This window comes from Mytilus edulis, chromosome 5, assembly GCF_963676685.1.
Source record: "Mytilus edulis chromosome 5, xbMytEdul2.2, whole genome shotgun sequence".
NCBI lineage: Eukaryota > Metazoa > Mollusca > Bivalvia > Mytilida > Mytilidae > Mytilus > Mytilus edulis.
In genome coordinates, this window is record NC_092348.1 from 54,612,099 (window position 1) to 54,637,751 (window position 25,653).

General features: G+C 31.8%; 1 protein-coding gene across 9 annotated transcripts; it reads left to right on the top strand.

The window, feature by feature from the left end:
* Positions 1-1,220: 1,220 nt before the first annotated feature.
* On the top strand, positions 1,221-20,282 carry LOC139523950 (uncharacterized). 9 transcript variants are annotated; one of them, XM_071318390.1, is made up of 10 exons: positions 1,221-1,333; positions 3,244-3,709; positions 4,252-4,490; positions 7,605-7,754; positions 8,691-8,768; positions 9,219-10,389; positions 11,016-11,030; positions 14,827-15,329; positions 16,521-16,575; positions 17,983-20,282. In XM_071318390.1, the coding sequence occupies exons 2-10, from the start codon at positions 3,268-3,270 to the stop codon at positions 18,378-18,380; spliced, it is 3,051 nt and encodes a 1,016-aa protein (XP_071174491.1). In that variant the 5' UTR covers positions 1,221-1,333; positions 3,244-3,267; the 3' UTR covers positions 18,381-20,282. The 9 variants fall into 9 exon arrangements, with proteins under 9 accessions (XP_071174491.1, XP_071174498.1, XP_071174495.1 ...); XM_071318397.1 differs by having other exon boundaries at positions 14,989-15,329; XM_071318391.1 differs by having other exon boundaries at positions 1,289-1,390.
* The last annotated feature ends 5,371 nt before the right edge of the window (positions 20,283-25,653 follow it).

Genomic DNA, 25,653 nt, shown 5'->3' on the forward strand with positions numbered 1-25,653 from the left:
AAAAAAAACGTGTCGGAGTTACTTTATGATGATTCTCGTGTCTTTAATTCTTTTAACTTCTTAACTATATTTTTTCTCGAGTTTATCAATACATGGTTATATGAGTGTTATATAAAGACTATTCACACAACTTTTTTTTTGTGTAGCTGGGGAGAGCTTGTCATAATGTCTCTAGATTTCTAGTAAGATGGTAAATCATATATAATTCTTTCTGAAAATATTTTGTCTCCTTATTTTTGTGTTGTAAACAGTATTCTGTTTCTGTTATGGGCTAAGATACCGGCAGAATATTTGAAGATTATTGTTGACCTCGTACAATACGAAGAAATATTTCTTTATAAAAAACGTAGAAATAAAAAAAACTTGATGAGAAACAAGAAATGACTCATTTAAAAATTCTTTTTCGTTCAATAATGATTCTCATTTGAACAAATATTTTACCGTGACCAAAAGTACTTGGCAAACTGAGTTACCATGCAGAACATTGAGACCGGCTCATAGTAAAACCACTTCCCCATAACAAACTGAGCGCCGGAAAATTAGAAGAAAAAGTGTCAGGTCTATAATGCGCATTAACTTGCTTACATTTTCCTACAATATGGTAAAAATTAAATTATATAAATTTTGTGAATTTTAGTTCAAAGTTGAAAATTTGACTTCTTCCGTGATTTATCATATACAAGGGGGACTTCTGGTCAATTTTTTACCCTTTTTACGTAATGTATTTAAACTTTTCTTTATATCATATTATTTGTCATTTAATTGTCTTGAAGAATCATTTTACAGATTTTGACTGGGTTAAATGCTTTTTCGTGTTTCATCTATCAAAATTGTATTGCTAGTCGAGTGCCAGCCGTCACGCTATGTAAGACTTCCGGTCAATTTTTCGGTAAAAACACATATTCAAATATATATTTTTTTAACTTTATTTTATAGACTATTATATAAGCTTTCAAATTCCGTTTTATTTATCAATTTATCTTAAGCAGTTCCAGAGATATTAGTAATGTACACCAATTTTTCACTTCTGCGTTTTAGACCTTCCCTCATTTTTGTAATTCCCGCTGAAATATATGCGCATGCTTTGTTTTTGTAGTATATTCATGGGCAAGTGGACTTTTTTTCTTTAATATTGACCCTACATGTATATGTAAGAGCAAAGAAAAACTTATCTATACAATAATAAGACACTAAAAGTTCTTTGAGATGAAAACTTATGTCCTTTAAGACATATTTTCTTAAATTTATTTATGATTCCACGACCGATTTACATCAATCCCACGAATTTCGTCGCCATATTGAGTCAAAACAAGGAACAACAAGAACTTCCACGGTAACAAAAAGAAAACTGAAACATATTCATTGCTTTCTGCACTTTGAGTGCTCTTTTGTGAGTGTTTCGAGCAGCTGCTGGTTATCAACGATCACTCGACACCTATCGGTGACACAAAACACTATGAAGGTGGCGCTGACCATCAGGGTGGCGCTGTATCGAAGCTATTGCAGCGACCCCCAAGTTACTTTCGTTTTATCTTCTTTTCCCTAAATTATTGTTATATTTTATGGAACACTTAATCCTACAAATGTCATATGTTTTAAACGAAATGACTGCATATGCAAAAATATACTTGAAATATTGCTGAATTGAAGCAATCGCTGCCGACCCCCTCCAAACGTCAAACACTGAAACAGTTGAGTTCATTTATTTTTAATTCTCGGCTCCAGTATATTTATTTTCCTAACTACAACTACTTTTTAAAATATTTAATCATGATATTTTTTCCAATCCAGAATATCAACGGGTTGATTGAATGCAGCCCACTATTATCTAATTTAATCTTAAAAAAAATTATCAGGCGTGGGTGTAAGAAAATATTTGACAGCAGCGAAATTGATAAACAATTGAATAAAACATATTTTTCTGGCTTTCAAATACTTTTTTGTAATTTAGAATTGGTGTTAGATTAGCAGAGAGGGAATGAATGGTTTGGTCCGCTATTAACCTAAAGTAAGAATAAATTACTTTCAAAAAGTTTGGACTACTATATGTTAGCTTCATCTCATTAATTTCTGGGACTTCAAAATTTAGTGTATAAATAATGGTTAGTTTTAAAGGTCTACATGTATATCCTAACCTAGTATATCCATATGTGGACACAGTCCAATAATGTAATTTAAGGCCAAACCTTGCTTCATTTCACGACATTTGAACAGTCAGTGAACACTGTCTAATTCAATTTGTCTCAAGTATAACCCGAATAATCCAGTTGTTATATTACGATCACTTCGATCACTCCATTAAAAAAAAGAAAAGTAGGGCGTCAAAGAAAAAAATTATCATAGCCTTTCAAGACGTCATAATTATTTGGACTACTCCATGGTATGATAAATGTACATGATGTACATGTATGGTACTTTTTGTATATTTTTTTTTCATCTGTCAGAACATAATTCTAGAATATAGTCCCTTTATATGACTCAGCCAAAATGTTTAAATGATAAGAGGCAGGTATGAGATCTAAAAAAACTTGTTTAACCCAGCCATATATTAATTCATGTGCCTGTCCCAAGTCAGGAATTTTGTCAGTGTTTTGTGTCTTGCCAAGCAAGTCTTAATGTTGTTGTTTTTTTTATTTAGAGAATTTGGTGTCACCGTGTTGATTAAAGTTACATGTTTAATAGTGTCTGTTGAATATTAAATTATTACTTTTTAAGATTGTATGATTTAGAGTTGTACATTTTTGTACATGACATACTGTAGATGTTTTTGTATGATGTAAGCCTACATTCATTCTGTGTACCATTTTATTACACTCTCCCTTGATCTTATAACTATTGATAGTAGCAAAAACAAGTAACACAAATATAATTATTTATTTCTAATGCTAATTATATAATTGTCTATAATCTAGGTTACATCTTTGGTCTGGTTGTTGTCTTTTTGACACAACCCCCATTCTCAATTTTATTAAAGCAATTTTTTAATATATGAAAAGATAGTCCTATGCATGAAATACGGTTATCAATTTTAGATTAACAAACATTTTTGTGGGTTGCATCATGTATTTTCTCTTCAACACTCAATATATATAAGAGTGCCACATCATGTTGCAACTCATAAATAGTCTTTAATCTCTACACACATCTAACATGTCTAAACATGTGTACATTTTTTTTTGTACTTCAATGTTGTCTTATTATAAAAAAAATAGCATTTTCATTGATCTATTAAATTGATTTCAGAATGATTGTTTTGAAGAATAGGATATGGATTCCTTAGAGGTGAATACTATAAAACAAGATCTCAATGAACAAGATACTGAATTCACAAGTGGAGATGGATGCAGCAAACTAGCAAATAATTCCAATCTAGTGGCTGATTCACAAAGTCATGACGATGACTCGGACTTGAAACACCTGGTTGACGACAGAGAAAGTCCTGTAATAATAAGAGATGAAACTATAGTTCAGCTTCAAAATCACGGTCCTACTGTACCTACTTCTATCCAAACTAGTCCTGACCAACTTAGTGACCTTCAGAGTTACCTTGTGACCTTTAACAAGGAAATAGGACATGGAGGACAGCCAACAGGTTACAGCATAGGGGAAATACAAGTAGATTCTAATAATTTACAAAATTCAGCAAGACCTGTTTTATTTAGTGATGGTCAGATAATAAATGTTTCTACAAGTCTACATCCTAGCCAAGGTACCATGATTCTCATTAGTTGAACAGTACATGTTCATAAATTAAATTTAGCAAACAGATAAAAAGAAGCGTTATCAATAAAAAAAAGCTTCGTTCTTGCTGAACAATGAATAACAATACTCTTTATAGTTTGATGTCACTGGCATCAATAATACATTGTACAGCATTTTAATTTAATTTGTAATGGAGTTTTATATTTGCTGTTGAACTTGAAATGATTTAATTTGTTCACAATGAAAGGAGCATCCAATTGAAACTGCAACTAAGAAACACACCACATACATGTATTGTATTAGAGAAGAAAAAATGAACCAAGACATAAAATGTTATGTTTTTAATTTCTTGAATTTTTCAAGTGAGCATCAATAATTTTTTTACCATTTTCATTAATTATCTAATGATACTTTGACAATCTCAATATCATTTTGTACCTTGTTGTTATTTTGTCTGAACTTGAAAGAAAAAAAACATTTACACATTGTATCACCAATATGTAGTTTTTATATCAGCTACATCATGTATTTGGCTTTATTTTATTTCAGGACTGTCAAGTTTAAGTGATGATAGTAAAGTAGAAATTTCCATGACAACAGATAACCTTGACCCTCAGAGTCAGACCTTAAAGTTAGCAGAGGCTCTGTCTAACAGTGGTGCACTTCTACATCAAACTGACAGTGTTATCAGTCAAAGTGTGTTATCTCCCTTGTCACATTCACCAGATCAGCAGCAGAGAACTGTTGTTTTACAAGGATTACCAGGGGCCCCAGGAACTTTGGTACAGGTGAGATAAAGGGGTGCTCCTTATTATCATTTTAATATGTTATGTAACACAATTGAATATTGGTATATTTTGATAATGTTAAGACAGTAATAGATAATATATGCATAAATTAAGAAATAATCCATGACAGCCAAAGATTTGTTTTCATCTAACCCTGGGTTGGGCATTTATATTTGATTATTTAACCTGATGTTTAAATGAAAACAAATCTACCGCTGCCATGAATTATTTCAATTCTAATAGTCTGCACGGTTAGCTACTAGTCCGATGCCCCAGACTAGTAAAATTTCATTCGGACTAGTAAGTTTTTGAAAAACTTAGTTTGGACCAATAAGAAAAATGTCAGAATATTGGTCTTAGGACTAGTAGTTGAAAAAGTTTTTGGTGCAGACTGAATTTCTAATGGGACAAATTCTGTAATTTTGTTAACCCTGAAAGCCCTATACGCAGGATACTGTTTTCATGGGCAAGTCCAGGGACTTGTCATTTTTGGCCTCTGTGAGTCCACCAGTAAGAAGCAGATATTGTATTGCAATATGATTTATTATTTTAGTCCAAATGACCCAAAAGAGCAATGAAATGACATTAAATTCAGATTACTTTTAAACTTTTCCTATAAAATGGTGTGATATGTGTTTAGTTTATACAAATAAATTTTAACTTGATGCATCTTTGGATTCACCAGTTTTGAAAATGGTGAGTCCAGACAGATTTTCATGAGTGCAGGACTCATGGACTCGCCGAAGAGAGAACCCTGATATGCTAATATGTGACCCGCCATGACGTTTGCAGGCTTATGGAGGTAGAACGTCATTGTTATAAAAATTACAAACATGATAAATATCGAGATTCAATGAAATACGTATTTGTGAAGAAGAGATAAACACTTTAGTTGGCTTCCTTTTTGCGGACGCCGAACTATACATCATATATAAGTTTTGAAGAAGTTTTACTTTATCGTTTGAAGTGTAAAATATTTGAATCTACATTTTAAATTGATACAAAAAAAAAATCAAATTTCTGCTTTATAGATTTCCTTTCATAAATGAAGTCTGAAATATATCCATAATAAATGCACCGTATCAAATGCATACAAGAGAACACCTACTTATAAACTGTTACGCGTCGCTTACTATGTATAGAGACATGCATAATAAATCTAAATTAAAAAAAGGAATTTTTAAAGCTTACTTTGATAAATTTTAAACTAACTTCATTTCGACAAGTTTAAATTAAATGTTCAAAAATAGAGCTACAAACAAACAAATAATGCTCAGCTCTAAAGTTTTTCTTTCATAAATGAAGTTTGAAATATATCCATAATAAATGCACCGTATCAAATTAAAATATGAGAACACCTACTTGTAAACTGTTACGCGTCGCATACTATGTTTAGAGACGTGCATAATAAATCTAAATTAAAAAAAGGAATTCTTAAAGCTTACATGTACTTTGACAAATTTCAAACTAACTTCATTTCAACAAGTTTAAATTACATGTTCTAAAATAGAGCTAAGAATTGTTTGCATTGTAGTAAATTTAAGTCTTTGGAAATTTTATTCAAATACGCTATTGAATATCACTTTAAGCCGATAAATACAATAATTTTGTCTTTTATAAATTAGTGGCTTCAATAAATAAAAGTCGTCATAGAACAGTCTCATTTTCATACCGGTATTCGAAATGACTCGTTTCATTGCTATTACAACAAATATGTCATAATAACATGACAGAGAGTTTTGTTTCGGAATATTCTAGATAAATATACAAAAATCTAATTTAGACAATGTACCCTCCTAAGCCTGGAAATGGCTAGTCACATATAGTTAACGGCGATTTTCTCAGAATGACGTTCTACCTCCATAAGCCTGGATATGTCGTGGCTGGTCACATATAAGTAATATTATTTATTCAATAATAATAATAATTCACCTTTAACATGTATAATGTAATTTTGCATTTTGAGGACAAAGGGGTACAACAAGCTTTAAAATGCCCGGTGTTTACATTTGATTTTTTTAAATACAGAAACATACATACATGTATGACGTCACTTTGTTTCATTGCCATGCAAAGAAGATACCATCATTTTGTGGAATTTTTCTTTTTATGAAATTTTACCAAGAAAAATTAATTGAAATGGACTGATTTGTTTATTTTGCTTTTGAATAGAGATAACTAATGTATATATTGTATCTGAATCTTGGCCTATGTAAACTGTGGGTTTTGATGTCAGATATATTGAGAATACCTGGTAGTATAATTAAGTTGGGTACAAGGCGGAACAACCAGTTATGTGCATTTGTGCGCTTGCGCTTAAAGTAGATATATATAGATTCCACAACTGCAACAAGTGTATTACAATATTTCTCCACTTGAGACAGTTAAATTTTAATATTTAAAGCGCGAGGCTTGCCAAGCTTTTTAGATAATTAAAATTTTCACTGTTGAGAGTGGAAAAATATCGTTATTCACGAGTTACAGTGGTGGAATCTGTTTCTCTAATGATTTTTATCCTTCCTTTTCAAAGATTTGAGGAAAGTTGTGTCCTTTTGATGTGATGTCATCAGGCATGGTCGCCTTTTTTCATGACGTCACAATAAGAAAATTCAGAAGAAAACAAGAAAATTCAAAGTCACAATTAAATTTCAACCAATCATTTGCCGAGAACAGATTTTTCACTAGTGAGGAGAAATATTTTTCTCACACCGGTCAGAAAATGTGAAAATAGCACAAAAATTAGAGAAACTGTGATTATACTGGTTGACGATAATATAGTAGGTCATCATACATTTGTATTAGAATAAATGAATGTTCACGATATACCCCAAATTTATACAATAATATTCATATTTTGTTTGAAAGTTGGACTTCTTTAAAGTATATATTGACTAGTGAAATCCATGAAAAGTTTATTTTTATGAAAGACACACATGTGCACATGTAGTATCATTTCTACATATATATTTTGATATACAGTAGTATTAGACTCTTACAAATTAAATTGTTTGAATAAAGATTTATGATGTGTTATGCCATCATTCTTAAATTATTTAATTCTCTGACCTATTATAACTGATCATAATGTGTATTTACTTTTAATTATAATTTAAGGTAAATGTCCCTGGGAAGAAAGTTTTACCAGTTGTCTCCCTTGAGGGCAAAGAACAGATGCAACAGATGCAAGTGTCTATGGATTCCATGACAACGGTTATTCCCCAGATAATTCATGTATCTCAGCCATCAGAAATATTACAACCAGGGGTAGGAAATGGAAATTTTTGCTTTTATAAAAAAGTATAAGTTGCAGGCTGAGAGTCTAGAAACCCTTTTCATACTCATTTACTTTAAAATGAAAATTACTGTCGGATCTAAATTTTGTTTTATGTTTCTTTTGTACAATTACAAAACCGCATCATTACTACTTTGGGTGTTGGTTCACTATATATAAATTAAAGTTGAAAAGGTGAGAGCTTGGGCTCTAACATGAACAATTCTTGCCAGAATTCTATAAAGCTTATAACATACGTTTATTTTAGCAGTGTTTCCACGGGGGGGTCTCAACATGGGATTTTGGGTACAGGTGTGCAGCTGGGATTTTAAAAACACCCCCATTCATATATATCAGCTCAAATAGTACCTATATGCATATACAATCTTATTATACATCAAAAACACTTTCCAATTACTACCTATTGATATATTTCCTCTGTAAAATTGCACCCCATTGATATATTTGACGGATCAAAAAAGGGACCCATTCCAGCGGCACATATGTATATACCTTTATATAGGAAGAGACCCCCCGTGAGTGTTTCAGCCAAGTTAGATAATTTTTAAAAGCGTCATTTCCATTAGAAATATTTATTATATGGAAAATTGAATTGTGGGTGCTCTCATAAATACAATTTTTGGCAGATTTTTATGAAACTTATATCATATTTATATCAGCCATGTTGCAGACACATTCTTAAAGCACTGATTTAAGAATGTGTCTGTCTCATCAGTGCTGATCAAAAGTTTTAAAAGAATTTAAATTTTGATGTACATTCATGTTTTAATTGCAAAAATGAATATAATATACCTTAAAACTACAACATTTCACTTCAGAAAATTGAAAAATTTACCCCTATGTTATTGTCATTTATATGATAGGCCTGGTCTGGGAAAAAAATGAAAACTGTTGATTTTATCTTTCAGATAGAGGCTATGAAAACTGATGTGATTACCACAGTAGCTTCAAATTCAGCTGGAATGGGATCACTTCAAGGAATTCAGGTACTCTTGATGAAAACTAAAATAATGATCTAGTCTGCATATTGATATTACCTATACAACAATAAGGAGAAGTAGTTTAATTGCAATGAGACAATTATCCACCATAGTTTAAATGAAGTCTATTTCCCTAATAAATCATAAAAAGGATAACAGAAATGACCGGAAAGAGTGGACAGTACAATAGACCACACTAAGTTTTGTTGTTCATTGTGTCTAATAAAACCAGACCTGATAACGTAGATGTACACACAAAGACAAAACAACTGATGAACAACATATGATTAACCTGACAGACATGACAAATAAATATGAAATCATACACCTGCACCATTTTTATGCTTAAAAATTTAATGAAAACAAGATAATGTATATATATTACTAATATAATACTCATTTAGTATGAACAAAAACATGTACAAACCATTATTTTCTTTGATTTTAATCATATAGATAGGACAGGCAGATATAACCAATGCTCAGTTGATAGCCTTACAGAATGCAGAAAATGCCAATCCACAATTAGTGACAGTAAATAATTCACAGGAGATCCAATTGATGGGAACTAGTGATGCAGAGACAGGATCAAATGCTAACTTCCAAACTGTTTCAATTGTTCCTACATCAGTGGATCAGGGCGGAGAAATGAATTATGTTTTGATTGTTTCACAACCAGATGGCGAAAAAGAAGGCGGCTCTCCCAAACAATTTGCCTTGGATATGGGAATGTTTCAACCAGTCTTTGATTTTAAAGATGGACAAAATATGGTTGAAGAAGTTGTTGATGATGACGGAACCACTAGGAAAATAATACGGGTGAATTCGGTGAATCCTAAAAAGTTTGAAATGGTTCCATCCCCTGCTGCACAGCTGCAATGTCATTATTGTAGTTATACTGCACCAAAACGTTACTTAATGATGCGTCACATGAAAACACACTCTGAAGACAGACCTTATCAATGTAATCTTTGTGAGAAGAGTTTTAAAACACATGCATCTCTTCAAAACCATGTGAATACACATACTGGCGTTAGGCCACACAAATGTAAGGACTGTGAAATGGCATTCACTACCTCTGGAGAACTCGTCAGACATATTCGATACAAACACACATTTGAGAAACCACACAAATGTACAGAATGTGATTATGCTAGTGTGGAACTAAGTAAACTTAAACGGCACATGAGATCACACACTGGAGAGAGACCTTATCAATGCCCACACTGCCCTTATGCGAGCCCTGACACGTACAAACTAAAGCGCCATCTAAGAATTCATACAGGGGAGAAACCCTATGAATGTGATGTGTGTCATGCACGTTTCACACAGAGTAACAGTCTGAAGGCACACAAACTTATACACTCTGGTCTAAAACCTGTTTTCCAGTGTGAACTTTGTCCAACAACATGTGGTAGAAAAACTGATCTAAAAATACACATGATGAAATTACACAGCAATGACAAACCTGTAGACTGTAAGAAATGTGGCATGGTGTTTCAAGATCGTTATAGCTTTAAATTACATTTGAAAACTCACGACGGAGAGAAATGTTTCAAGTGTGATCAGTGTGAATATGCTGCTTTATCACAACGTCATTTAGAAAGTCATTTGTTAACACATACAGGTAAGGGGAGATAATTCTTTCTAGAAAACCATCCATATTAATAAACTTTTTTCAATTTTTTTCAAGCAGAATATCAAAATGCATCTGTATCAAATAGCTACTTTAAATGAATTTTTCAGAAACACCAAAAGTCAAAAACATAAAGGGCATTTACACAATGCTTTTAGCAGACAAGACATTTTTAGTGCTGAAGTAGTACCAGCACATATAAAATTACTGTTTGAAAAAAGGATGCTTTCAGAAAAGTGTAATATTTTCATTTTTTTCCCCCAATTAAACCAACCATTATTACAATTTGTGTTTACCTACAAATGAATGTAGTGGCATTTCTCTTTAAAATACTTGCTTTAAGGTAATGAAGGTAGGCATATCTGAACAAATTCTATTGAAAAAAGTGGTTCACATCTAAGTCATTTGTTTTCTGCTGTAGATTTGTCTCTTGGCAATCTTTTCACATATTCTTTTGTTTTATTGCTATATATATATACATGTACATGTATAGAGCATACATATTTTTTGATTTTAATGAAACCTGTCATGACAGTATTAATATTCATGTTTAAAAAAAAAATTTCAACCTACATTTACATGTATAATTTAATAAAGGTCCATTTCTATTAACCTAGGTTTTTATGTGTTTGGTAATGTACATGATATATAATTGAATTAGTTTGTTATTTTCATGTTTATTTTTTTATACGACCGCAAAATTTGAAAATTTTTTCGTCGTATATTGCTATCACGTTGGCGTCTGCGTCGTCGTCGTCGTCCTGCATCCGAATACTTTTAGTTTTCGCACTCTAACTTTAGTAAAAGTGAATGGAAATCTATGAAATTTTAACACAAGGTTTATGACCACAAAAGGAAGGTTGGTATTGATTTTGGGAGTTTTGGTCCCAACATTTTAGGAATTAGGGGCCAAAAAGGGCCCAAATAAGCATTTTCTTGGTTTTCGCACTATAACTTTAGTTTAAGTCAATAGAAATCTATGAAATTTTGACACAAAGTTTATGACCACAAAAGAACGGTTGGGATTGATTTTGGGAGTTTTGGTTTTAACAGTTTAGGAATTAGGGGCCAAAAAAGGGCCCAAATAAGCATTATTCTTGGTTTTCGCACAATAACTTTAGTTTAAGTAAATAGAAATCAATGAAATTTAATCACAATGTTAATGACTACAAAAGGAAGGTTGGTATTGATTTTGGGAGTTTAGGTCCCAAAAGTTTAGGAATTAGGGGCCAAAAAGGGACCCAAATAAGCATTTTTCTTGGTTTTCGCACCATAACGTTAGTATAAGTAAATAGAAATCTATGAAATTTTAACACAAGGTTTATGACCATAAAAGGAAGGTTGGTATTGATTTTGGGAGTTTTGGTCCCAACAGAATAAGGGGCCCAAAGGGTCCAAAATTAAACTTTGTTTGATTTCATCCAAATTGAATAATTGGGGTTCTTCGATATGCCGAATCTAACTGTCATGACTGTGTATGTAGATTCTTAACTTTTGGTCCCGTTTTCAAATTTGTCTACATTAAGGTCCAAAGGGTCCAAAATTAAACTTAGTTTGATTTTGACAAAAAATGAATCAGTTAGGTTCTTTGATATGCTCAATCTAAAAATGTACTTAGATTCTTGATTATTGGCCCAGTTTTCAAGTTGGTCCAAATCGGGGTCCAAAATTAAACTTTGTTTGATTTCATCAAAAATTGAATAAATGGGGTTCTTTGATATACCAAATCTAACTGTGTATGTAGATTCTTCATTTTTGGTCCTGTTTTCAAATTGGTCTACACTAAAGTCCAAAGGGTCCAAAATTAAACTTAGTCTGATTTTAACAAAAATTGAAATCTTGGGGTTCTTTGATATGCTGAATCCAAAAATGTACTTAGATTTTTTATTATGGGTCCAGTTTTCAAGTTGGTCCAAATCAGGATCTAAAATTATTATATTAAGTATTGTGCAATAGCAAGTCTTTTCAATTGCACAGTATTGCGCAATGGCAAGAAATATCTAATTGCACAATATTGTGAAATAGCAAATTTTTTTTGAATTAGAGTTATCTTTCTTTGTCCAGAATAGTAAGCAAGAAATATCTAATTGCAAAATATTGTGCAATAGCAAGATTTTTTTTTAATTGGAGTTATCTTTCTTTGTCCAGAATCAACTTAAATCTTTGTTATATACAATATACAATGTATATTCACTTTTTACTACCAACTGATAAATTAAAATAATCTTTACCATTCAGTGATAACAAGCAGTTTTTTTACATCTTAATATTTTATGATGTATTTAAATGAGTAGTTATTGTTGCAAACTCCATTAGAAATTTTAATTGAGATTAGTTTTGGAATAAGGGAAAGGGGGATGTGATTAAAAAAATTGGGTTCAATTTTTCTCATTTAAAATTTCATAAATAAAAAAGAAAATTTCTTCAAACATTTTTTTGAGAGGATTAATATTCAACAGCATAGTGAATTGCTCTAAGAGAAAACAAAAATTTTAAGTTCATTAGAACACATTCATTCTGTGTCAGAAATCTATGCTGTGTCAACTATTTAATCACAATCCAAATTTAGAGCTGAATCCAGCTTGAATGTTGTGTCCATACTTGCCCCAACCGTTCAGGGTTCAACCTCTGCGGTTGTATAAAGCTACGCCCTGCAGAGCATCTGGTTTTATTTAATGCAAGTTTCATAGTTTGATGGCCAAAAATCTGGCTAACATTCTTTCCACTAAAATTAAAAAAGGAAAATATTTCAACAACATGGCATAAAACGTTAATAATGTATTGTTAGTTTTAATTATATTTGTATTTGAATTTTTTTTAAATATATTTTTATTAATTTATAAAAGTATAAAAAATACCATGTTCCAGTAACAATATGAACTGTGAAGCTTGTTTTTGATTTTAAATGTTATATATTTGTGTTTATATTTGTATTTTATTTTCAAATATGTTATAATGGTGTTTATATATCTCAACTTGTACGATTCGCTCGTGTATGTAACAATGTATCAGATTTTAGCGAGAGAAATTTATGTATTACTGAAAAATTATTACACCAGGGTTTTCGATATCACAAACTGGTCAAAACATTTACTAAATTTTATCACCGGTATAAGGAAATAATTCGTAAATATAACTCAACATGCAGACATCTTATACGTTCAGGTATTTCACATCCAAAATTTTATGGAAATATTCTTTATAAAGCACAAAAATGTCAGTATTCTCCTCAGAAACTAACAAAACCTTTAAATAGACTTATCAAAAGGGGATATAGTTACGATACTGTTGTCAGGTCATTAAAGATTGCATATTTTGGCTTTAACATTGATTCACTGATAGGGTCTTTGCATCGGAACTAAACACATTTATTTCTAAAATAACAGTTGTTGGCATGACACGGGTTATGTTCTTCTCATATATGTTATGATAGTATGATACTAAACCCCTAACGGGAGGGATTGTACCTGATATTCATATGATGAAGACATAATCTTTCAATCAGTTTAATTGAGGTCTGGAGCTGGCATGTCAGTTAACTGCTAGTAGTCTGTTGTTATTTATGTATTATTGTCATTTTATTTATTTTCTTTTGTTACATCTTTTGACATCAGACTCGGAGTTCTCTTGAACTGAATTTTAATGTGCGTATTGTTATTCTTTTACTTTTCTACATTGGCTAGAGGTATAGGGGGAGGGTTGAGATCTCATAAACATGTTTAACCCCGCCGCAATTTTGCGCCTGTCCCAAGTCAGGAGCCTCTGGCCTTTGTTAGTCTTGTATGATTTTAAATTTTAGTTTCTTGTGTATAATTCGGAGTTTAGTATGACGTCCATTATCACTGTACTATTATGCATATTTTAGGGGCCAGCTGAAGGACACCTACGGGTGCGGGAATTCTCGCTACATTGAAGACCCATTGGTTGCCTTCGGCTGTTGTTTGCTCTATGGTCGGGTGGTTGTCGCTTTGACATATTCACCATTTCCTTTCTCAATTTTATTTCACATTATCAAAATGTTAACCTACAGTGTAATGGTTACATAATGTTAAATGTATGATAAATTTTACTATTAATTTTCTTTATTACAACAAAAGTAGGGGGTAATTATTGAAGTCCATTGTAAGTATTCCTCATTGTACTTGGATTTGATTTTTTTCAGGAATTTTATATACATGGTATACTGTAGAAAAGTGTGTGGTCAAATTTTAATTGTTTTGGCTCTGAAATTGATTTCTAAGGGGATTAGTTTTTATCTTCCAAGTTGAAGAAAAAGATGTTCTTATAACAGTCTTATATCCAATATATTAAAAACATTTTAAATTTTTGCTTTTATAGAAATAATTACTTCATTTATTAATAGTAATAGATTAGAATATTTTATCAGTTCATTAAAATTTAAGAATGCCCTGTTCTTGTCTTTTTCAGGAGAAAAACCTTTTGAATGTGACGAGTGTGAACAAACATTTAGACAAAAACAGCTTCTTAAACGTCACAAAAATTTGTACCACACACCAGACTACAGCCGACCAGAACCCAAAGAGAAAACTTATGAATGTAATTTATGTGATAAATCTTTTGCAAATAAAGGTAATTTGTTACGTCACATGCAGAACCACGATCCAGAATACTGGAACAAGAAGTTAGGAGATGGAGGAAATGTTGCCTTGTCAACGGAGGATCTTATCCAAGGGTCATTACTCAATGACATGAGAGATGGTAAATTAGGCTCCGCCCCTAAAGTTGTGATTGTCCATCCAAATGGTAGTGTAGAGGAGGTTACCTCAAGATTACAGAATCTGGTTGCTGAGAAACAAATGGAAGAAATGATGGTAGAGGTTGTACAAGATGGCAACAGCCCAACATCAGTATCTACACATAGTTTAGAAGAGGCTATTAGAAATCAAGTAGAGGCTGCCATACAGTCACATGTAATTATGCATTGTGTTTTATGTAGTATTTATAAAGTGTTTGGCTCCTCTTCAAGTTAAGATGGTACCCTAAGATCTTGTTATACAAGTACTCTATTGTTTGATTTGTTCAAGCAGCTACGATTTGGGTGTCCATCCATCTGTCTTCTTGTCTTGCTCCATTAAATGAAGAGGGCTTGCATTCAATCCCCATCAAGGTTGAAACCAATAACTTAAAAGCTGGTACATGTACATGTACCTAGTATATGCTGGTCAGCTTGTAGTAGGAATAATGTGTATACATAGGTTGACATGTCTTCTTGGGGACTTATTTACTATTACAGGGACACTAAAAATCTGTCTCAGCATGTTGGTCTAGTATAAATTTGTTTCATGTTTATATTACATTGTGATTTTTCTATCTTGTTATACATATAATATTTGACATTGAATATTTGACATTTATTTATCCATTCATCCAATTAATATCAAATTTTCAATAACCAAAATTGCAGTTTTTAAATTTTGTTCATGTTCACAAAATGCTATATTTTCATAATGCTTATACAAATACTGGTAATTGGATATTGAAAATCACAAAATGTATTTCATATTTACCAAAAAGACTGATTATTTTTGCATTCCATTTTGAAATTATATTGCATTACAATTTAGAACAAGGTGTTATTTTGAACATTGCATAAAACAAATTTTGATTTAATTTCTTAGATGAAATTTATAACATATATTTGTAAATGTCGGTAGAAACTGCAAATAGTAATGTTTCACAGTATAGAATCAGATTTAAAATGACTTAAAAAGAGGTTTCTTTTGAAAATTTATGGTTTTACAACTACATGTACATGTAAAATCAAGAATGGAAATTCTTGAAATGGGGAATATGTCAGAGAGACAACAACCCTACCAAAGAGCAAATAACAGCTGAAGGCCACCGATAGGTCTTCAACACAGATCGAAAATCCCTCACCCAGAGGCGGGCTTCAGTGGCCCAGAAATAAAAATGTGAACTATTTCAGTAAAAATGGAGATCATACTTCAACTCCAAAAAATATTAATAAAATTAAAATTAAAAAACCATACAAGGTAACTAGTTTTTACAGAATGTGAATTTTTAAACCAATGTCAAAAATACTTCTGGTTCACTATCCTTATTATTATAAATGCACAAGTTATTATGTTTAACTTTTTCAGGCTTTAAAGGCATTAGAGATAGCTAAAACAAACAGTGGAGATGACTCAGCAACAGGTAATATAACAGAGTATAGAATAATCAGGGTGGATAAAAAAAACAACGTAAGATAATGAAAAACAGACAACATCCATTGCAATAGAAAAACAAAGAAAAGACGACAATCCACAAAAAGATATAGTGCCGTAAGATAGAGTAGCACCAACCCTACCCATAAGAGGTTGAAACAAGGTGCTCTGGACATGAATCAGTCATATTCAGAAATATACTGAGTTAGACAAAAAGAGTATGTTAGAAATTTTGCGTCCAAAGTGCTTTTTTTGATTTACTTTCATGAGGTATGCTCAAACCCAAACATTTAAAATCAAAGATGTATAAAAGTTGAAAGAGCAATACTATATATGACTAAAAAAAGACCTAGCAAAATCCATCTGAGAAGGGTATTGAAAATACTTAACCTATTATATCTGCATAATTAATTATTATGTATGAAAAAAAAATTGTTATAAATTTTCTGGCTGTAGCAATTTAGAATTCTATTTTTGTCTGAATGGTCTCCTCCCTTTTATAAGTTCAGAATTTTACAATCATGATAAGGGAAGCCATTGAAGGGATAAATTTATCTCAACATTGTATCTTTACAATCTGTACTCAAAAAATGTATTTTAAAGACAAATGTTTCTTCTAGTTTAATGAATTTTTGGCCCTTTTGTGAACTTAAAATGATTGTTTGATTATTGAATTACTTGTCAGGTAAAAACACTAAACAGTTATATCTTTTGGATATTTAATGAAAGGGCAGACAAGAAATTATCATTTACATTTTGTTAAGGGGGCTTGTGGGTCTAAATCATTTTTTTTATTTAATATAGGATTTCCCTATATTTTTCTATAAATGAACTTTATCTTAAACTTAATAGAAAAATGAAATAAAAAAAATGGGGTCACCGCTCATTTACGCTCACAATCTGCCTCGAAGCATACATTTTTGTTAATGTCCTTTTTTTTCTGTTGAACTAATAGGAGAAATAGCGGTTATAATCGAAATAAAAAAAGAACTTAATTACAGAAATCGCTTAAATTTTATAATTATTTAGTTTATGTACAGCTTATTTGAAAACAGCATTAAAAAATATAGGCCACCGATGAGTTAAAAAAGATATTTCAATTTCAATGCCAAAAAATGGCATTTTTGCACCAAAGGGAGATAATTGGAGCTTTTTCAATGATATCTACATTTTAAAGTCACCTGGGGCCAACACGATTTAATTTTTTGGAATAATTTTTGTACATGTACCATAAAATAAAGTAAAAACTACTAAAGGTAATTAATAAAATTTGCAATGAAAAAAAAAATGTTTAATTTTTTTCTGAAAATCTTATACTTGCGAGCCTCCTTAATGCAGATGTTTATGGTTTGATTATTAGGATTTTGCTATGTTTTTATTATTTCATCTATTGCAGACAACTTAACCATTGATCTAGATAGACCAACTCACATAGTGACAGGGCAACCTAAACAAACATTTAGTAGACAGGAATTGGAAATGGAAACAGAAAGTAGTTCTGGTTCCCATAATGGATGCATTACACTTAGTACCAGTCAAACAGAATGGGACTCTGAACACATGAATAAAATTCCTGATCATATTGTTATTGTCAAACCAAAAGATAAAAGGGAGGTGATAAAAATTGTATCTGAAACAAGTCAAGATATAGATGAAAGTAAAGAGAGTAAAAGGGATTTGATTGGAGCGGTGGGGCTAGATGTAGACAATATTAGTGCGGATTTGAATGAACAAAGTGTTTTAACTGACCAACTGGACCATGAAATGGAAAATGGCGATAATACTCAGTCTTAGATCTATGTTACAGTTTTTTGTTTAATTATACATTTATTGTAAATGTTTTGTTAATTTATATAAGTTTATTGTTGTTATTATAATTTGAAAATTTATTGGTCCTTCATATTATATCATGCTACCAAGTAGGCAGAAGTAACTTTAATTTACCGTAAACCAACTTATCTTCATGCTGTTCTCTCAGAGAATTTCTTTCTAGCTGATTTATTTTTGCCATTTTTTTTCCTTGTTGGTGTATTTATAAAAGAGAATGTCAAGTTTGCCGAAATATCAATCAACCTTCTTTTTTTAGCAGATTTTTTGGTGTTAAGTGAACTTAAGGGTTTTGTAGCAGGCATCTTGATTTCTTTTCTTTGTTGATGTAATTATGAAAGTGAAGAACATATATAGATTGACAAATTCACAAAGAATTATAATCATGTAATTTTTCTACTTGGGTAAAGAAATCACTGACCAAAATGTTAAAAATTCTATTAGAGGTAAATCATTCAAACAGCATTCATGGTAGAAAATGTTAAATTCCCTCTTGTTTTATTTTTATGAAAATCATGAATTTGGTCAAATTAAATCAGGAATCATGTTTTTCAATCCTGTAAAATAATCACTCAATGATAAATCAGTTAAACAAATAGCAATAAGTTTGTGCTTTTTCTGTAAAAATATGTCTTTTGTAGCCTTTATGATGAATCTTACCTTAAATTTTATAATATAAGACATGAACATTTTTACAATAGAATTTCTAAATAAATTGACCTGACTTATAGATGAAATTTTGAACTGAAAGCAGGAAAACAAACATATTAATTACAAATAATAAAAGTGAGGAAATATACTTTAGCATAATTTTCACCTCCTTTCCAACAACTATTAGGTTACATGGTTAATCCTCTCAACATTTACTACCTGACAGCATATAGATATGGAGGCTTAGCCTTACATCACACTTTGTATTTATATAACTCCTTGATAACATCTAAGTGGTTTAGGGGCTTTCAATACCAAAATTTGACTTCTTATATCAATTTGTTAAATCACAACCATTTAAAAACCAAAAGACCTGATAAAGTTCTATGGCACTAGCACAGATTTGTCTATAGGTTGTAAGTTGTGCACCCTGATATTTTTTTTTAATCTGAGTTACTATTGAGGTTTTAAGTTTTATCTGAGTAACTATTGAGGTTTAAAGTTATCTACACCTATATAACATATACATTCTACCCCATAAACTGTAAAATGGCACATGTGATGATGTAACTATAACAATACTGGTAAAATTGCTATGTTAAATTCATCAAAGGTTGTAAAGAATTTGCCCAAGATCTAGTTCAAACTACAGCTTTTCTATAAAAGCATGCAAAGTAAACCGTTGATCAACCTGCTTGCTATGTTTGTTTGGGTGTTTGCAAACAACAGGTAGGCTGTTTACTATATAGTGGAATTTGATTGGGCAATAAACATTAACTTCATTGTTCCACATTGTATGTTAATTTTTATTGTCCAATCAAATTCCAGTATATAGTAAACAGACTGAAACTCCGCCTACCTAATGTTCGCAAACAAAAAAAGCAAGCAAGTTGATCAAAGTTATGTTTTGCATGTTTTTATGGTAAGACTGTAACTGATTTTTTTCCAACATTTTTAAGACTAAAATGTTTGAAATTTGAATAACCAGGAATAAGTTTATAGGGTTTTTAGTGTTAAAGACACAAAACTTCATTTATAATGCATGCTGTTGTATCAAACCACAATGAGAACAAAAATTCAGTACATTAGTTTATATATTAAATAATGTATATTGAACAATGACTTGTCTGTTAACTTTTAAAGTGTGTTTATATGTATAAAAGAAGTTTTTCAATGTTTGTTTATTGTCAGATATTTAAAATAAAACGTAAAAACTTGTGAATTAGTTTATACTTGGCTACCGACTTGTAATACTATATCATATCGAAGTGATTGATGATTGCATACTTTTAGAAAAGTAACCTATGGTATGTTCAATGGCAACAATAAAAAGAGGGTATTCTGTTTCTTTTTATTAATCATCGGGACTTTTGCATTCCCAGAGTCAAATGCAGCAAAATGCAAGACAATTTTTGGTAAATCTGACATCAATAGCAATAAGTAATATTTCAATTTTTAGAAAATCTAGACAATCTGTATTTCATATATAGATGGCATATGTCAATGTTCCACAACAATGTTCAGTTTTGAAGTCCTGCAGTAAGTTTAACAAGTTGAATTTGGCTGATTTCTGATGGAATTTGCACACTGCATCTCCAACATGGTGACAAAAAGGGGGACACTCTTGTTCGATTTGTTACAATGGTAACGTAACCTAAATGGTCAGATTATATATTTGAGCTGGAAAATAATTGCAAGGTGTGCATGTCTTTCTCAGTCACAGGAGACCCCTGATTTGTACCTCTTTAAATGATCAATGTTGAGTTTTCATGATTAGATCAGTTCCTCAGTTACTAAAGGTATACATGGCTTTTATTTAGTGTATGTAAATCTGATGGGACTTTCATGACCACATATCCATATGGTAAAGTGATAAAAAGGAAGATTTTGTGCTTAGGTCAGTTTCCCCCTTTCTGTAATATGACTAATAAAGACAACCGCATTATACCGCTGTTTTCGAAAGTCATAAATTGATTGAGAGAAAACAAATCTGTATTACAAACTAAAACCGAGGGAAACACATCAACTATTAAGAGGAAAACAAAGAAACAACATTAACACTAAAATGCAAGTAAAAAAACGACAATATAACACTCACAGAAACAAACTATAAGATAACAACTACCATTTTCCTGACTTGATACAGGACGTTTTAAGAAAAATGGTTGGTTGAACCTGGTTATGTTTCTATTCAAACCGCACTTTTATGGCAATTTTAAATATAACACTTAGAGAACAACATTAAATTTGAACCTGAAAGCGACTATATTTATTTACAGAATAACAACAAATTGATCCAATTTAATAATACATTGCTAATTTGTTTTAAATAAGTCTGCTTTTCATGAGTTATAAAATAGAGTCATACATGGCAGTTAATCGACAAAAATTGGGATGTTACACAAAATCTAGACCATTTATCTTACAAAATCTAAAAAATGTCAATATAACCAAACCTAAGAAAATTTCCAAAATGCAGCTTATATTGAGATTATTGTAACATAATTTAAAGGCTACTCTTGCGATCTATTCATCTTTTAACAATGCATGTAAAATTGGCCAGATTTTGATCACTTTGACAAAGTTGCAGAGGTCAGACTTTGGCATGTTGCTTCCATCAGCAGTTTTGTTGTCAAGAATGTGTGAAAGTTTGACAAAAAGTTGGATGTAGTTGTATTAGCATTGGCACATTTATTTTCCCTAGTGATTTTGTGCAGGCATGACCCATTGAATTTGAAACAGTTTGCAATTATGTCTATTTCATGTGGCCTATATTATATTTGGTATGCTATTGTTAAAATTAGCATCAATATATCTCAGTTCTATTTTATAGTCCTGCCACTTCAGTTATGATACATTGACTCTGAAACTCAGTTTAAGGGGATCGATCCGCTGAGATAAAGCAATGATATTTTGTTTTAAGTTGTATTAGCATAAACATGTCTCCTTTCCAGAGATTAGTAAGAAATTTACCCTCACTTATGGGCATATTCTTCAAATGTTTTGCATAGTTTACATGTTCCTGTGTTATATTTCAATTTCAACATTTACATTTTAATATAAAAACTACATACAGGCGATCTCTGTCAACTGCTTATTGGATTTAATTTGAGCAATACTCGCTTATAACACAAAAGTCAACTTGTGTTCTGTTTTAAATATACAAGTATCCAACTGACAGGGGTCCCTAGAACTATTGACAATTTTCAGTTTAACATTAAATTTAATGCCTAAAGCTTACCCTTCCGGAGCACATGAGATCGCCTGCCCAGTTTTTTGTAGCCATGGCGTTGTCAGTTTATTTTCGATCTATGAGTTTGGCTGTGTCTCTGGTATCTTTCACCCCTCTTTAAGTTGTTGTAAGTAGTAGAATGGTCCAATGATAAGCGAAAAGATTAGGTGTTCAAGTTAGTTTCTCTGTAGCTTTTTTTATCATATTTAGTTGAAGAACCATTACTTAATTTTCATGGTTAATTCATTTTATCAGTGTCAGTGCAGACAGGACATATGATACAATTATAATGTCTCTAACACAATCTGTAAACATGTCAATAGACAACATTTCACCTTGAGACGCGTACGCTCAGGGAAAAAGTCAGAAGCCAATATGCGAAAGCGTTTTGAACACAAATACCCGGGCAAAAGAGGAAAAGAAAAATGCAAAACACACGTAAATGTAATGTAGGAAATGTTTTATTGGATTATAAAGTATTGAGTTTGACCTCTATGGAGAGATGAAGAAATTTGAGTGACACGCATGTCGGATGTTAAAAGGGAGGTATTGCCATTAATTTATTTTTTTTCTCATGAATTATGTACCCATTGATACTGTATCATCGAAATTGAGTTATCCTTCTTTCTACTAAAAAATAATTAAGTGCTTCTTTTTGTAATTTTATTCGGATGTAAAAGCATTGAACATATTTTTTATGAAGCGCACGGATTTGCTTCATACAAAAAATGTGCACACGTTCACAAACCCCTTTACAACCCTATACTGAAATTACAGAAAAAAGCTTTCAATTTTTGTTATCAAATTCTTATGCTTCATTAATGACAGTTAAATCGAACCTTTTGTTAGATTTTTATCCATTGTTTTAACTTTGACACGAACTCAATGCTCTTCAACATCGCACTTTTTTTTTTTTGGGGGGGGGGGATTCGAGCGATGAGTCTTTTGTACACGAAACGCGCGTCTGGCGTAAATACAAAATTTAGTCCTGGTATCTATGATGAGTTTATTTACGAACAGCATTTAAACGCATAATAGTTCTGAAGAAACAACTATTATGTCCTTGAAGAGAAAAACTCTTAGAAAAAAGATTGCATATTTACGAGAGTGTATTGTAATTAAAAATAAAATACACATTTATTATTGATGATTTTCAGGATTTGGCTTGTTCACTTATCTACCGTTAACAGCATTAATAGTTATCAAACGTACCAGGCTTATAATCTAATACGACAAACGCGCGTTTCGTCTACATAAGAATCATCAGTGACGCTCACATCAAAATAGTCAAAAGACAAACAAGCACAAAGTTGAAGTGCATTGATGACCCAAAAATTCCAAAAAGTTGTGTTACGGCTAAGGTAATCGATGCCTGCGATAAGAAAAACCTTAGTATTTCGAATAGTTCATACTTTTGCAAACAGTAAATTAATCAAAATGACCATATAATTAATATGCATGTCAACACCGAAGTGCTGACTACTGGGCTGGTGATACCTTCAGGGACAAAACGTCCACCAGCAGTTGCATCGACCAAGTGGTGTAAATATATATCAAAGGTACCAGGCTTATAATTTAATACATCAAACGCGCGTTTCGTCTACATAAGATTAATCAGTGACGCTCACATAAAAAAAAGTTAAAAAGCCAAACAAGTACAAAGTTGAAGAGTATTGAGGACCCAAATTCCAATAAATTGTGCCAAATACGGCTAATGTATTTATGCCTGCGATAAAAAAAAAAACACCTTAGTATTGCGAATAATTCATACTTTTGCGAACAGTAAATTAATAAAAAAAAAAATGACCATATAATTAATATGCATGTCAACACCGAAGTGCTGACTGCTGGGCTGGTGATACCCTCGGGGACGAAACGTCTACCAGCAGTGGCATCGACCCAGTGGTGTAAATAGTTATCAAAAGTACCAGGCTTATAATTTAATACGCCAAAGGAGCGTTTCGTCTACATAAGACACATCAGTGACGCTCAGATCAAAAAAGTAAAAAAAAACCAACAAACAAGTACATAGTTGAAGAGCATTGAGGACCCAAAATTCCCAAAAGTTGTGCCAAATACGGCTAAGATAATCTATGCATTAAATGTATAATGTTGGAAGTTTTGAGTACCTTGAATGGCTATACAGCCCTCGCACGGTCGGTATTTTCTGTATAATAACTTATGTACACATGAGTCAAAGAGGTTAGACAGATGTGCATTTGACACCAATGGCAAAATCAAACAACGTACTAACTACTTTCTTTCAAATTGATTGGCTGTTCCAATAAGTTTTGAAGCGATAATTCGGTAAAACAATCCAACTCTTCAGCAACGAGCTGATGATATAGCTCTGTGGATATTTTCAGCTTGTAAACAGTAAAAAAAAATAAGTCGAGGCCTGTCATATAAAACTGACCTAAGAAGGTCATAAATGTTCTGTTGCTTCCTTTTCAATTTGTATATGGCTGACATAATTATTTAACTTTTGTCATCAAGTGTACCTGAAGGAAATCAATTGCAGAAATACAAGCAGTATCAACGGACCCTATAATCATAATAACGTATATGATATACGACCGTTAATAGATATGATGATTCAAATGAACTAAAAAGTAGAATCACGAATATACTAAGCACAACATAGAAAAATAAAGACTGAGCAACATGAACCCCACTCTAAAAACCCATGTACTCATGTAAGTCAAAATATGAGGCAAAATTAACTATATCTGTTGTATCTTCTATTTATTGTTCGATGGGATAGATGCGTTCAACATAATCACCAAACTTTGGATTTGTAAGTGAGAACACGTCACCTATATAGCGAAAAGTGAAGTTAAAAGATATTGCCGGTTTTTTTCATTCTTACTATATAATGCAGCATGATATGAACAAGTCGACAAGAAGAGGAACACAGTTGTAGATTTTTGTAGACAAAACGCGCGTCTGGCGTAATCACAAAATTTAATCGTGGTATCTATGATGAGTTTATTTACAACCACTGGATCGATGCCTCTGCTGGTGGAGCTTTAATTCCCCGAGGGTATCACCAACCCAGTATTGTCAGCACTTCTGTGCTGACATGAATTATCATTGATATGTTCATATTTATAAATTACTTGTTTACAAAATTTTTGAATTTTAAACATATTAAGGCTTTACTACCTCAGGAATAGATTACCTTAGCTGTATTTGGTAAAACAACTTTTAGGAATTTTGGTCCTCAATGCTCTTCAACTCCGTATTTTATTTTTTTTTGGATTCGAGCCTTACCGAGGAGTCTTTTGTAAACGAAACGCGCGTCTGGCGTAATTACAAAATTTAATCGTGATATCTATGATGAGTTTATTGGTGTTG